Source organism: Lethenteron reissneri, chromosome 11 (assembly GCF_015708825.2).
Source record: "Lethenteron reissneri isolate LAM-NWPU_2019-01 chromosome 11, ASM1570882v1, whole genome shotgun sequence".
In the NCBI taxonomy this organism is placed as follows: domain Eukaryota; kingdom Metazoa; phylum Chordata; class Hyperoartia; order Petromyzontiformes; family Petromyzontidae; genus Lethenteron; species Lethenteron reissneri.
Window position 1 is genome coordinate 10,275,197 of NC_083789.1, and position 13,895 is coordinate 10,289,091.

Genomic DNA, 13,895 nt, shown 5'->3' on the forward strand with positions numbered 1-13,895 from the left:
TCCACCTCCCTCTCCAATTCTCTTCTCCTGCTCGCGCCTCGTCCCTCTCTTTCCCCCCTCTCTCCAAAATCCCCGCTCCAACGCCCTCGCCACCGACATCGCTTCGTCTCCTGCACCGCAACGCTCCAAGCGGGAAGGGGGGGAGTTCACGGCGTTGCATTTTGCGGGGGCGGGGGGAGGACGGAGGAGTCCGTAGAAGGAAGCCGCGATGGGGAAGCCTCGCTCACAGAAAGAGAGCCGATTGCAAGAGTCGCTGCCGCGGCCGAACCCGTACGAGTGGCATCTGTGGGGAGACGCGGGCAGTGGCACGGGCAGAGAGACCGAGAGAGACAGTGAGGCGCCATGGTCGACTGCGTGAGTGGCGAGTTCCCCGACTCCACTGCGCTCGGCTCGGAAACTGAGTGGGGCAGCAGCAGCACCAGCAGCGAGGGCAGCAGCAAGGGCAGCCCCCGGAGAGACTCCGGCTGCCCCCAGGTGAGAGCGATTTTAGCAGTTACAGCCCACTTAGCCCTTAGCTTATTTATTTCAGAAGCGACCTGGCCACAAATGATAGCTCAACCAAGTGGCTTATCACGTGGAAATGTATAGCAGCCGAATACTCTGAACGTATGCTTCTAAGTGTGGAGGGAAAACCCAGAGGACCCGGAGAATAAATCCACGCGACCACGGGAAGAGAGAGAGACACGCAAACTCCAAATATACAGCAGGCGTCAGGGTCGGCATCGAATAACCTAAACAATCTCAAATTGCCCACTCGTTCTATCTCAAAACCAGAAGCCGGACGAGCAGAGGCGAGCGACGAGGCGAGAGAAGAACCGAATCGCCGCGCAGAAGAGCCGCGAGAAGCAAACTCAGAGAGCCGACAGCCTCCACCAGGTGAGCCGCAACGCCAATGCCCCCACGAAATGTGTCAAGCGGCCGACGAAACAAACGGCGGCGTTCTCGAAGTTGCAAAAAGCTACGGGCGAATACGTTTATTGGATTGAGAAAGACTATCGTTGTTGTTGTTGTTATGATTATTAGAGCTTGGGTAATGATGATGTTGATGGGAAGAGGGAATTGCAGAGTAGAGCAGTGCGTGGGAAGAAGTAGATAGAGTGATCTGCAGCGTGGTGGGTGTGTGGGTGGGTGAGTGAGTGGGTGAGTGAGTGGGTGAGAGACTGGGTGAGAGAGTGGGTCAGTGAGTGGGTGAGTGGGTTAGTGTGTGGGTGAGTGGGTTAGTGTGTGGATGAGTGAGTGGGTTAGTGGGTGAGTGAGTGGGTTAGTGAGTGGGTGAATGGGTTGGTGAGTGGGTGAATGGGTTGGTGAGTGGGTGAGTGAGTGGGTGAGTGGGTGGGTGGGTGCGGGTGTTGTTTCGACCTAAAGTGTGCATGGTTGTTGAGGAGACAAAAACGACCAGGGCGGTCGGCAACCTGAGTCTCCGGAGCCGCATGCGGCTCATTATCGACTGCTCCGTGACGTCATTTATTGAGGGCCACCGTTTCGTATTCACCACGCAATGCATTGCGGGTCTTGAAATGTCGTTTTTTGTTTAACCGATTCGGTAACATGGGCGGAGGAATCGACGAGTGACTTTCACAGCGAAAGTAACCGTGGCAGTAGCGAGAGAAGAGCGACACGGAGGCAAATGGCCATCGGCTCTGATATCTCTCGCACACTGACCTTGATCGTGACTGAGAATCGAACCCTAGCCGCTGGGTTCGTTGCGCGGGTGCCCGAACCACCGTGCCGAGCACGCCTCCAGATGAAAAACAGCGACGTCATTGTGTTTATCACCCTCACAATCTCAACTCACCATCTATCCACCTCCTGTCCTCACCACCTACTCACCACCACCACCCCCCACGCCGCCGCGCAGGAGAGCGAGTTTCTGGAGCAGGAGAACGCGGCGCTGAGACGCGAGGTGCGCGCGCTGAGCAGGCAGGCGCACATCCTGTTCGGCGTCATCCGCGCTCACGAGTCTCGCTCCTGCCTCCTGACAGCCGCGGGGCCCAACCACCACCATCAGCAACACCACCACCACCACCAGCAGCAGCACCACCACCAGCAGCAGCAGCACCACCACCACCACCAGCAGCATCAGCACCACTACCAGCCCGTCGTGTCGCCGCACCTGTTGGCACCACCCCTCATGGCCCCCCCGGGCGCTGCTGTGGGATACGCGCCCGCTGATGTTGACTCGGCCGCGGGGCTCGAATCCGCGGGGAGCTTCGCGGTCACGCAGGGCGGCAGCGGCGGCGTCAGTTAGGCAGGCGCCATCCATGGCAGCATCATCGACTTGCGGATGGAGCAGTCACCGCATGCCCATGGTGGTGGTGGTGGGGGGGGGGGAGCATTTGTACCGTACGTATAACACCGCATTCTCCGGACTGTAAGACGCTCCGGTGAGCGAGGCGCTACGCACCCAGCCACCCGCTCCGGCAACAACTAGGAAACATGGAATAAAACGTGTGCCACGTGTCAATAAAGTGGCACTAATTCTGGTCACGCACGCAGACAGCGACCGTATTATAAGACACATCCCTCACTCTTTGTTTCCTTTAAAATGCAGGGGTGTGGTGTTTATGGGTAACGTTCAACTAAAGTTGCAACTAAAGTTACATTCAAAGTTACATTCAACATTTCTGGGAGGCTCAACTGGAACACATGGCCAGCTGGAAGCCACCTCCCCACCGCCTTTTGGCGTCATCTGGTCTAACACCATGTGCGACTAGGCTCTAAGGAAAGCTGTCTCGGGTGTGGACCAATCAACTTCAAGGACAGGGCATACATTATCAGAGTTATGTTTTTTGTTTGCATTATGACTGCAGGTATTGTGGTCTATGCAAACATGACTCCTTGTAAAAAAAAGGTGTCAGTTTTGTTGCCAGATTAAAGGGTAAAAAAACAATTATCATATTTTGCTACTGGCAAATGAGGTTCCAATGGTGTAAATGCTTACCCCGAGCTCTCATACTCTGATGGTACATTGTCTTTGAGTTGTGCGCCTTTTGGCGTCATCTGGTCCAACACCATGTGCGACTAGGCTCTAAGGAAAGCTGTCTCGGGTGTGGACCAATCAACTTCAATGACAGTGCATACATTATCAGAGTTATGTTTTCTGTTTGCATTCCGACTGCAGGTATTGTGGTCAATGCAAACATGACTCCTTGTAAAAAAAAGGTGTCAGTTTTGTTGCCAGATAAAAGGGTAAAAAACCAAATATCACCTCCCCACCTGTACATAACCACGCCCACTCGCCTGCTGGCGCCGCCCACACGAGGAGTGTCTCGCCGACCGTTGGCCCCGCCCATTTTACATAACCACGCCTACTCGGTCCACTAGCAACGCCCACAGGGCGAGCGGATTTGCTGTTTCGGGCCTTTGCCCCGCCCACTCCTCAGGTAGCCCCGCCCCGTGATCGTTTCATTAACACATTGTCCTGCGGAGGGAGCTGGCAGGAACGTTGGGTTGCTCGGTCAATGGCCAGGGTCAACGGCGGCGTGGTGTATTCCGCAAATATGGCCGACTGTGAGGGCGGGCACAAGTCGGCGTGAGTAGGTTAAACGTTGAGTTTTATAAGGGCACCACGGGGTGACCAGCCCCTCCCCACCCAGCACCACCCCTCACCCAGCCCCTCCCCACCCTTCCCTCCCCACCCTCCCCACTCAGGCCCTCCCCACCCTCTCCTCCCCACCCAGCCCTCCCATTTTTGGATTCACGACGGACGGACGGATACAATAATCCCCTGTGGGCTGGTGGAACCAGGTGGTTCCTACCAGTATTCATTTCGCAATTCGGTAGATTGTTGTGGATCGCTCTTGTTGGCCGACGCCATCAATTGCCTAAGACTGGCTCGGTCAGTGTGTTGATTGATGGCCACAATGTCGATGCTGCTCAGACAGTTCGCCAACCTCGGTGTTGTCCTTGATCCCTCATCAACCTTCGAACCGCACACGAACAAAGTCATTAAGGCTGCCTTCTTTCACCTCGGAAATATCGCCACGTTGCACCCCATTTCTCTCGTTATCGCACCTTCAGAAGCCGGTTCCGGCGGTTGCCTTTTCACGTCTCCAAGCACGTGCAAAATGCAGCACATTGCCTCTGCACCTGAGTCTCTTCATTGGTTACCGGTCAGTTTACGAGTGGGAGTTCAAGATCATACATCTCGCCCACAAGGCTCTCAACGATGCCTCCTCCCTCTTTCATCCGCGACCTCCTCCACCCGTACGTCCCAACGCGAGGTCTTGGGTCGTCTCGAGTGTGGGCTACTATCGCCTGTGCCGAGGTCGCACCTCAGCTCAATGGGGGCCTTCTCCGTGTGATCCCTACGCTGTGGAATTCACTCCTCGTCCGATATTCGATCTGCTGAGTCCCTCGGTTTATTAAAATCCCGCCTTCAGACATTTTTTTTCTTAAAGGCCTTTCCTCCCTGTGAATGTTGTTATGTGTTTTGGGAGTGTTCGGGGGGGGGGGGGTATTTGTATCTGTGGTTAAATCATGAGCCTGCGTGCTTATATTAGGTTTTAGAATTGCGTGAGTTATTTTTTACTTACTTGCTTTTTGCGCTGTGTCAGCTCATTGCGACCTCTGGATGAAACGCGCTTTATAAGTGTAATTTATTATGATTATGATTAATAATGTGAATCATAACACTGTATTCGTCGCGAAAGCCTACACGTGTTAAACGTGTCGGTCCCGCTATAAGTCCCCCATGTGTCCTCGGTCTCTACCGCACGCACAACTCGAACGTTCAGTTCCTGAAGAACGTGGAGCGAAACGTCGGACACCATGCCCAGCAACCCAAGCGGTACATGCCGAAAAAAACACGTTGGAGAGAAACGCAGTTCGAGGATGTGGAGGACCCCACTGGATGGAGATTGAGGTGGCAAGGGGTCACGAAGAGTGGAAAACATTGAGGCAGGCCTCAGCCCAGATATGGGACGATTATAACAAGAAAGCAGAATAAAAACGTAAAGTTTGATTGACTGTTTTGTTCCGTTTGTCCACTGGTGGACGTGTCCACTCATCATGATGATCATCATCGTCATCATCGTTGTGATTATCAATCCTTTATTTAAACCACTTTACAGCCAATTGGGATTTAAAGTGTGTGCTGTTCAACGGAGTTTGGTATTTTTTTTTAACCAAACAGGAACAATCCCATCCCAAAAAAAAACGTTGAACATCGGCATCACGTGTCTTGTGATAATATAATAACAAGAATTTTTAATTAAATATATTACATTGAACATTTCGGTGGCTTGTTTGTCCTATTTATGGGCGCGAGCGTTGCGTAACGTTCGCACGCACAGATGCCCCGTGGTGAAATCGTACTCTGGAGACGAGTTCCCACTTCGACGACACTTGCTCGGTGGAGTATAGCGGGCAAACGAGCGACAGCTGCACACCGCCGCCGCCGCCGCCGCCACCACAGCAGCTTGCACCACCCGTGACAAGTGGCCCGTGGTCTTCTTGTCCTCACAAGATTGCGAAATCCTTGCTCAAGCGCAGCACGTGCGATGCGATGCTTTGGCGACAGGGAGGGTTTTGGTGGATCACGTGGAGACAGGCAATTGTGGCGTGGTCCAGAGGTGACACGGAGCGCTGAGCCGGCACTGTTGAAATCCCGGGGGTTCGAAACTGGGGTTTTCGCCGCCCGTGGTTAAAACTTGGTTCTCTCCCCCTCCCCTTCGTTACCCCTCGCTATTTCCCGAACTTTCATGGTGCATTACGCCTGGTCTGTTAAACGTTATAATGCGAAAACGAGCTTTGTAGCTCATCGCATTCCTCCAGTGTCCAGAAGTATTCTCATTCGGATTGTTCCTCCCTGCTTTTGGTATTCCTACTGCATTCTGGGTTCTTGAAAGACAATGAAAAAAAAAGTGTGGTTACAACTACAACAACAAAAATCCCCACCACCCCCCCCCCCCCCTGGGGTTTCTCTGGAGTGTAGCGAGTTGATGGCGCCCAGCCTTGACACCGATGACCGCACAAGGGGAAAAAAAGCACCGTCTCATTAAATTCGTTTGCCCACGCTGGTCAATGCGGGTTGATGTAGCGGTGGCGGGGGGGGGGCAGGACTGGTGCAGATGTCAGGCGCCACTGACGTCAGCCAGTTGCTGGGAATTGAACTCAGGTTTTGTGGTGATGTGCAGTTGATATTCATATTCTTAGGTTTTTTCGGTAAAGTCAAAAAGTAAAAAAAAACTCAAAAAGTAACCTAAGAATATGAATCCTTGCAGTCACGAAAGCTTCAAATCTAGAAGTGCAGTTGGTTGGCCTCGATCTCTCTCACCTTTGACGATGCGATACTCATGGGGCGGCTAATGTCAAGGCTCAGTGTATCCGGTGCCGCACTGGGGTGGACTGAGTCACACATCTGCATCGTGGTCAAGCTGGGCGACGAACAGGGGGCCCGTCATGGGGCCCTTCCTATTTTCAACATGCGAATTCGAAATTTGGAAATTCTGGCAAAATCGCCCGATTAAGCTGGTCGTAATTACAAGCGAAAAGTTGTACTGAAATTGTAAACGTTGTGGGTTTACTTTCCAGCACACCGGTTTGCTCAAGTAGTAACCAATTGGCAAATTGTCTTTATGGGACAAACCTTACGAATGGGCTTTGTCACGTGGTGGCAGGTTAACGACACATTTATATTTATGGTTTCTAACCCAACAAATACCTTTATTAGATTCTTGGTTCTTTCGGTAAAGTCACGTAGAAGGGAAATAATAAAATAATAAAAATAAAACATGATACGTGACTTTACCGAAAGAACCAAGAATATGAATCCCTGCAGTCACGAAAGCTTTAAATCGACCTTGATTATAGTACACTAACACCCGCATTCACCATTCCACACGAACCAACGTGGTGAGGTTATGGTAAATAAAAACCACCTATGACCTAACTCAGTCCAGCCCATCCCAAACACGCCTCGTTATAATCCCACTCCATCCTCAATGCTCCTCATCCCCAAACTTTGTTCCGTCTCCTTTTGAACCGTGACTATTTCCAGTGCAGAACAACGGCCATCTCCAATGTTGTCTCCCGCTCTGCTCCATCTCCTGCCACTTCCACGCAGCGAGCACCTCCAAATCTTCTTATCTCTCGTACCTCCACCACATTGGGGCGCCACGGTGGCGAGATGTTAACTCCCTCACCTGGTATACAGGAGGTCGCGGGTTCGATCCCGACCTTGACGCCTGCTGTATATTTGGAGTTTGCATGTTCTCCTCGAATTCGCGTGGATTTTTCTCTTGGTCCTCCGGTTTTTCTCTCACCATTTACAAACACGCGTTTAGAACATAGTACGCCGCTTCGTTCAGCTATCATTTGTGGCCAGGTCACTTCTAAAAAAGAGCTATGGGTCCGTCCATAAATGACGTCACGTGATTTTGGACAATTTTTGACCCCCCTCCCCCCAATTCGTCACACGGCGTCACAAAAAGTCAGACCCCCTCCCTCAAATATGACGTCACAAAAAAATAAAACATGCTTCAAATCGCTTTAAACTAATGTCAATGTAGTGCGTATTTAATGTAGCGCTGCACCATGATGTTGTAGGAGAAAACATTTATATAAAAGTATATTTAATTAAGTAGAACGAGTTGTCTATATTTATTTAAAGTTGCGCATTTTGATGGGACGTCACATTTCTCAACCCCCCCCCCCCCTCGTCACACATCGTCACAAATGTCTGACCCCCCCCCCCTTAGGTACGTGACGTCATTTATGGACGGCTCTTATATATTTAGTGGGCCTTACCTGGTAAAATAAGAATAGTTTGGTTTGTAGTCAGTTTTCGTTCATTGTCCGTCCACTTCTCTGTCTTATTCCCTCTATCGGCTTCAATTCCGCGCTGAATCTCGCCCATCTGTCACGTGATGTTCCAGCTTTACGTTGGCTAGTCAGTTTTTTGTTGTTATATTTCACCTCATAAATTAAATCCGTTGTCCAGTTTTGAATGCTCAAATCTTCATTTGTAATATTTTCTAAACTCATTAAAATTCAAAATCCTCATTTTTTCCCTATATACATGTAATGGTTTCCGGAGACACTTGTAGAGGTAACTTCTTTATTACAATCCAACACTCCAACAGTCCTGATACTCTGTTACAGCCTATGTACACAGCCTAGATACACAGCCTAGGTACACTACTCTGGCTACGCTCTGGAACTCGCCCTCACAAGGACGTAGAGCCGGGAGTTCCAGAGTCCCACCACTGGCCCTCACAGCGTCCCAGGGTCCTGAGATGGCTGGTCTTGGGTCTTGAGTCTTGAGCTACAACTGGCCCTGATCGGCCAGGGAGCTGCCCTTTTATGCCTCGTCCCCAACGAGGGGTGGGGTTGTGTCCGCCCCCAGATATCCCACAGAGCACACACAGCCCCCTCCCCCGTTGGTGGCGCCAAGGGGCTTAACTGGCTGGGGTGCCTAGGGTCCCAGAGCCCCCAGCAGCCCCCCCCCTCTTATGTCACTACATTTATATAAACTCAAATCTGCACCATCTCAAATCTCCAAACGCTGACCCTAAGCTGACCCCAAACACTGCCACGATTCCAGCCCCAAATCCCATGGGGTGGGGGGGTCTCATGCGCAGTAACCACGGCCAGGCGAGAGGACCAGACGGCCGTTGCCATGCCGACGGTGATATTTGGGAGTTTGCGTCAGGTTCTGCGTGACGTCACGGCAGGCACGTTGTGTTATTTGGGCAGCAAAAAAGCATTGTCTCCGGCCCAAAGCGCAGGCTATTCATTACAGTAATTTATTTTTCGTTTTATAATTCTCTATTACTCTCTATTCATCTATTGAACTCTTCAATTATGTCTTCCTTCGGCCATGGTCCCATTCGTTTCTTCAGTTTATCCATCGATTTAACGCTTCATTAAATCCGTCTTAACTTTAAATTAAACATAAATTTGCATGCGCCAAGCAAACAGAAGTATAGCAGTACAGCATACAGCGTTAGCCGTTGCGTATTTTCTGCCAGAATAGTTCTGGAGCACTGTTCGGGGAATTATTTTGGAAATATCATGTTTGAAGTATTATATTGGTTGTACACATGCTCAAATTATTATTATTATATGACTACAGTGTACAATGATATAGGTTTTCTATGGACAGCGGTACCACGTACTCTCGTGATAGTGCCTTATGCCAATAATCCCTATTTAAAACCGGCCTAGCAGCGTTCCGGAGAATATCGAGTAAGAATGTAAGCGCTGCTTATAGCCCAATGTCAATCCACTAATGGGTGGATGGATGCAGGTCTCCCCGATGCCGTGTTGGTCACGAGAGATGTTTGAAGATAGGAGGTGGCCAGGACCCAAGATAATTATCAGAAGTGGCCGCAAGCCTCAAGAGCCACAGCTACTTGAGCCGGCTACGTATGATGTTCAGGTTTCACTTCCGGGTTTCAGCCACCCACGATTAAACCTGCTTTTCCAGTGCAGTGAGTTAATGGTCTCGGTCCGGTCACCAATCATTCTGCGAAAAAAATATATATAAAATACAGGGTGTCCGAAAATGTATATACCAAAAATTAAGTTGAATAGATTTACTGTTATTCAAGGTACTGACATACATTTGATATGAATATATGCATTAGACATACGTTTTAGTTTGTTGTGAATATCGTTTGGTACTTAATTTCTGTTTCAGGAGACACACCATTTTCTGATATGACAAGTCTGCCCATTCACCCGACTTTTTTTCAAAGTCTACACTCGCTAACCAAGAGACCTCTAAGAACTTAAATATCGTATTGGTGATGCTGCCATGTCATCATCTATCCCGACAGCTGTGTTGGAAACTTTCTTCTTAGACTTTGAACGCCGAATCAGATTGATTACAGTGAATGGACGACATGTCAAAAAAATGATAATTCGAGAATACCTAATAAAAACCATACACAAATAAACTAAACCTTATAAGTCAGAATCTAGAGTAACAATTCAATGCTCTTTTTGGTATATTTATTTGTGTGTGCCCTCGAGTCTCCTGGCTGGCTGCTCGGTTCCTCTCCGGTGTCAACCGCCCTCTCTGCGAGTCATTGCCACTGAAGCTAGCTGGGTAACTTGATATACGGGGCTTTTTCCGTATAACAAATCAACATTGAATTGAAACAGCGGAAGAATAGACGAAATAATAAGATGGCGACACCTAAGAGGTGGGAGTAACGAACACAGAACTCTGACAACAGTTCGTTTAAAATCGCTATAAATGTTTAATGTGTGCTCCTTAGAATGTAATTCGTCCGCCAGAATATTCTTTGAACCATAGAGAATAAAAAAAACACACGTAACGGTACGTATTATCTTTCCATTTTATTATTACAACTGTATTTAAAAAGCCAATTACTTTAAGTGCTCCCGAGTACGAAAAGTGTTAACATGACAGCTGCCTTATTTCACATCTACGGGTTATCTATTCTTGACTGTATAAATAGTTATTTCACTACACTTTAATTTCCCAACATTATGGCTTTGAGAATATTTATATATATCAGTTTCGCTTCCATGAGATGAACGCTCCACTGTAACAGCCCCCTGCGATTCACGGAATGTGTTCGTTTATCGTTCGATCTCATCATCGTCGTCAGAATTCGTTTGTACCGCATAGTTTCTCATGTCCGTTGCTTCGCTCACTTGTACGGTTTTAACACGGAGGCTTTCGCGACCAGTATTATTCATGATAAAGGTTTTTGGGGTTAGATCGCGTAAGTATAAATGCGTCGTAACCCTCCACCACCCGACACAGCCACAACATTTAAAATTTTAGTCCGACGTTTCGCTGGTAATTACATCCAGCATAATCGGGCGATTTGCCAGAATAGTGAAGCAACCCACGTGCTTCCGGTCTTAAATAGAGCAGCACCATGACGCCATCACATGAACCCATCAGGTGCAGAGAACAGCGGCGGAGGAGGGGGGGGTATTCGACTGGGTTTGGTGTTACCTTTGGAAATTTGCAATTCTGGCAAATCGCCTGATGAAGCTGGTCGTAATCACCACGTTGTACTCAAATTGTAAATGTTGTGGGTTTACGTTCCAACACACTGGTGAGCTGAAGTAGTAACTAATTGGCGTTTTGTTTACATGACAAACCTTACTGGCTGTGTCGGGTGGTGGAGGATTACGACACATTGATACTCACGCGATCATCCTTTATTATGAATTATACGGTAGTGTTTACCCCAATTACATGTGTAATGCGGGCGCGGGCGACCTCCCGGATGTGACGTCACGGAGAGGTGGAGTTAGGTGACGTGGGAGGAAAGGTTAAGGTTCTTAAGGGAGGAGACCGGAAGAGGAAGGCAGAACGAGTGGGACTGGACCAGAGTAAGGCCACGTGGGCAAAGCCAAGGGGTGGCAGCGGCGGCCAGCGGTGGCCAGCTAAGGGAGCAGCCAGCGGAGCTGCGAGAGAAGACAGCAGTGGGGCGGCTGGAGAGAAGGCGGACGAGGAGCTGCGGGGAACACAGCCGGCGAGGCTGTGTGTGAGGGAGAGGCTACGAGAGCGACGAGAGGAGAGAGAGGCTGAGAGAACGACGAGGGGAGAAACTGCAGGAGAGCAGTATCAGTGTCAGTATAGAGTCTTATAGAAGGACAGCCGTGCGGGTTAAGAGAGAAGAACCGAATAAAGGACACCAAGCCAGACATCGTGGTCGAGTCCTTTATTACATTGGTGTCGGAAGTGCAACGGCATGTCGAAACAAGTGAGAAAGAAAAATGTTCCAGCGCCGGCATCGGCTTCTTCGTCCGAAGACGAAGACTTCCCTCCAAACATGGATCCTGCCAGGGTGGTGGAGGAGAGCCCTGCTGAAACGAGTGCGGGGACGGGAGTGGAAGATGTAGCCACAGTGTCAGGGCCGCCGACACCATCAGACGCTGATCGGCGATGGCTGCAGGTGGCTGAGCAACTGGAGACTCTCAAGGACGGCCTGGGCCAATTGTGTCATCTCGTCACCCCAAGCACGGCGACGGAGAGAGCGGAGAGTGCTCCACAGGCCGCCACGGGTTCTTCACTCCCGGCGCCATGGGCCACGCGGCAGGAGGCCGCCAACACCAAGCCAGACATCGTGGTCGAGTCCTTTATTACACATGTAATGTGAGTGTAGGATTTGCATAATGTACTTGCCTAAACAGTAAATCATCTATTCTTACGCGCACAATTCAATGCGTTTATCGTGGGCCCAAGACACGGGAACTGTTCCTGAAGAAGCTCCCCAGCACACGGAGCGAAACGTCGGACATCAAACCGAACGACACGCACCACAACCGCATCTGAAAGCTTGCACTGAACGTGTCCTGGTCTCAAGAGGTAAGGCGAGCGGCTTCGCAGTTATTAGGAGAGCTGCGAGTTCAAATCCGAGTTGGTGGTCGACTCAGCCCATCCGTGGTCACTAAAATGAGTACCACTTTGTGACTTTTACCAACATTGATTGTTCTTTGGATGGATAGCCCCCACCCACCCACACCGCCATGGGAATGTGGTATTCCTACCACGCAATCAGAGGTTGATAACAGAGGTCGCAATCGGGTACCCGATACCCGTACCCTACCCGATACCCGGCTATCCGTACCCGGCCAGGTACGGGTACCCGTTTGCGACCATGGTGCGGCCGGGTACGGGTACGGGTAAGCCATGAGTCACTGGTGAGTAACCGTTTGTCACTCATTTAGGGTAGGGTACGGGTAGGGAACGGGTACCCATTTGCGACCCTGGTGCGGCCGGGTACGGGTAAGGAATCAAAACCCGTTTGCGACCTCTGGTTGATAACAAGAGATTTGAACAGGAAATCGCTTTGGCTTGACTTTGCAGTGCCCCCTACTGACAAATATGTGGGTAGCGGTGTCTATGCAGAGAAGGGGCTCGTCGTCCGTCCGTCACCTTCGGCGGAGCTGCCGGATGACTCAATCCTCAGCTGCCACGGCTGGCCACGTGTCGGCCACGTGTTAGCCACGTGGAGACCGCGTGTTCACACGCGGTCAGGGGGCCAACTGGCGCCCCAAAGGGGAATTGGCAGAGAAGTGGGACAGGGCGTTGGAGCCAACAACAACCACTTTGGGTGTTCGGAGGCTGTCGAGAAACACGCCGAGATGTAAAAGGGACCGTCCATAAATGACGTCACGCGATTTTGGACTTTTTTGACCCCCCCCCCCTTCGTCACACGGCGTCACAAAAAGTCAGACCCCCCCCCTTCAAATATAACGTCACAAAGCTCTGCCCTCCCCCCCAAAATAAAACATTTAATGTGGCGCTGCACTCTGATGTTGTAGGAGAAAACATTTATTAAAAAGTATATTTAATTAAGTAGAACGTGTTGTCTTAAAGTTGCGCATTTTGATGTGACGTCACATTTCTCAACCCCCCCCCCCCCCTCGTCACACATCGTCACAAATGTCTGACCCCCCCCCCCCCCTAGGTGCGTAACGTCATTTATGGACGGCCCCAAAGTTTGCGGGGGTTGTTTGATCATACTTCACCGTATGATCAAACATACGTCCTTGAAGTTGATTGGTCCACACCCGATACAGCTTTTCTTAGAGCCTAGGGTGTGGACCAATCAACTTCAAGGACAGTGCATATCATTATCATTATCAGAATAGTTTATTTTTGTTTGCATTTTGACTGCTTGTGTTGTGGTTGTTGCAAACATGATCCCTTGTATAAAGGTGCCAGTTTTTGTACCAGTACGAAAGGGTAAAAACCTATTACTACAATGTGCCATTCAGGGCACGGCGGTCGAAGCGAATGACGGACAGACACAATTCGCAACCATAGGGGCCGCCTTAACAAAAAGAGGGCCGTCCATCAATGACGTCACGCACCTGGGGGGGGGGGGTCAGACATTTCTGACGATGTGTGACGAGGGGGGGGGGGTGGTTGAGAAATGTGACGTCACGTAAAAAAA

General features: G+C 50.2%; 1 protein-coding gene across 2 annotated transcripts; it reads left to right on the plus strand.

The window, feature by feature from the left end:
- The first annotated feature begins 264 nt into the window (after positions 1-264).
- LOC133341172 (basic leucine zipper transcriptional factor ATF-like) lies at positions 265-2,918 on the plus strand. 2 transcript variants are annotated; one of them, XM_061549623.1, is made up of 3 exons: positions 265-474; positions 775-876; positions 1,859-2,918. In XM_061549623.1, the coding sequence occupies exons 1-3, from the start codon at positions 343-345 to the stop codon at positions 2,246-2,248; spliced, it is 624 nt and encodes a 207-aa protein (XP_061405607.1). In that variant the 5' UTR covers positions 265-342; the 3' UTR covers positions 2,249-2,918. The 2 variants fall into 2 exon arrangements, with proteins under 2 accessions (XP_061405607.1, XP_061405608.1); XM_061549624.1 differs by having other exon boundaries at positions 778-876.
- The last annotated feature ends 10,977 nt before the right edge of the window (positions 2,919-13,895 follow it).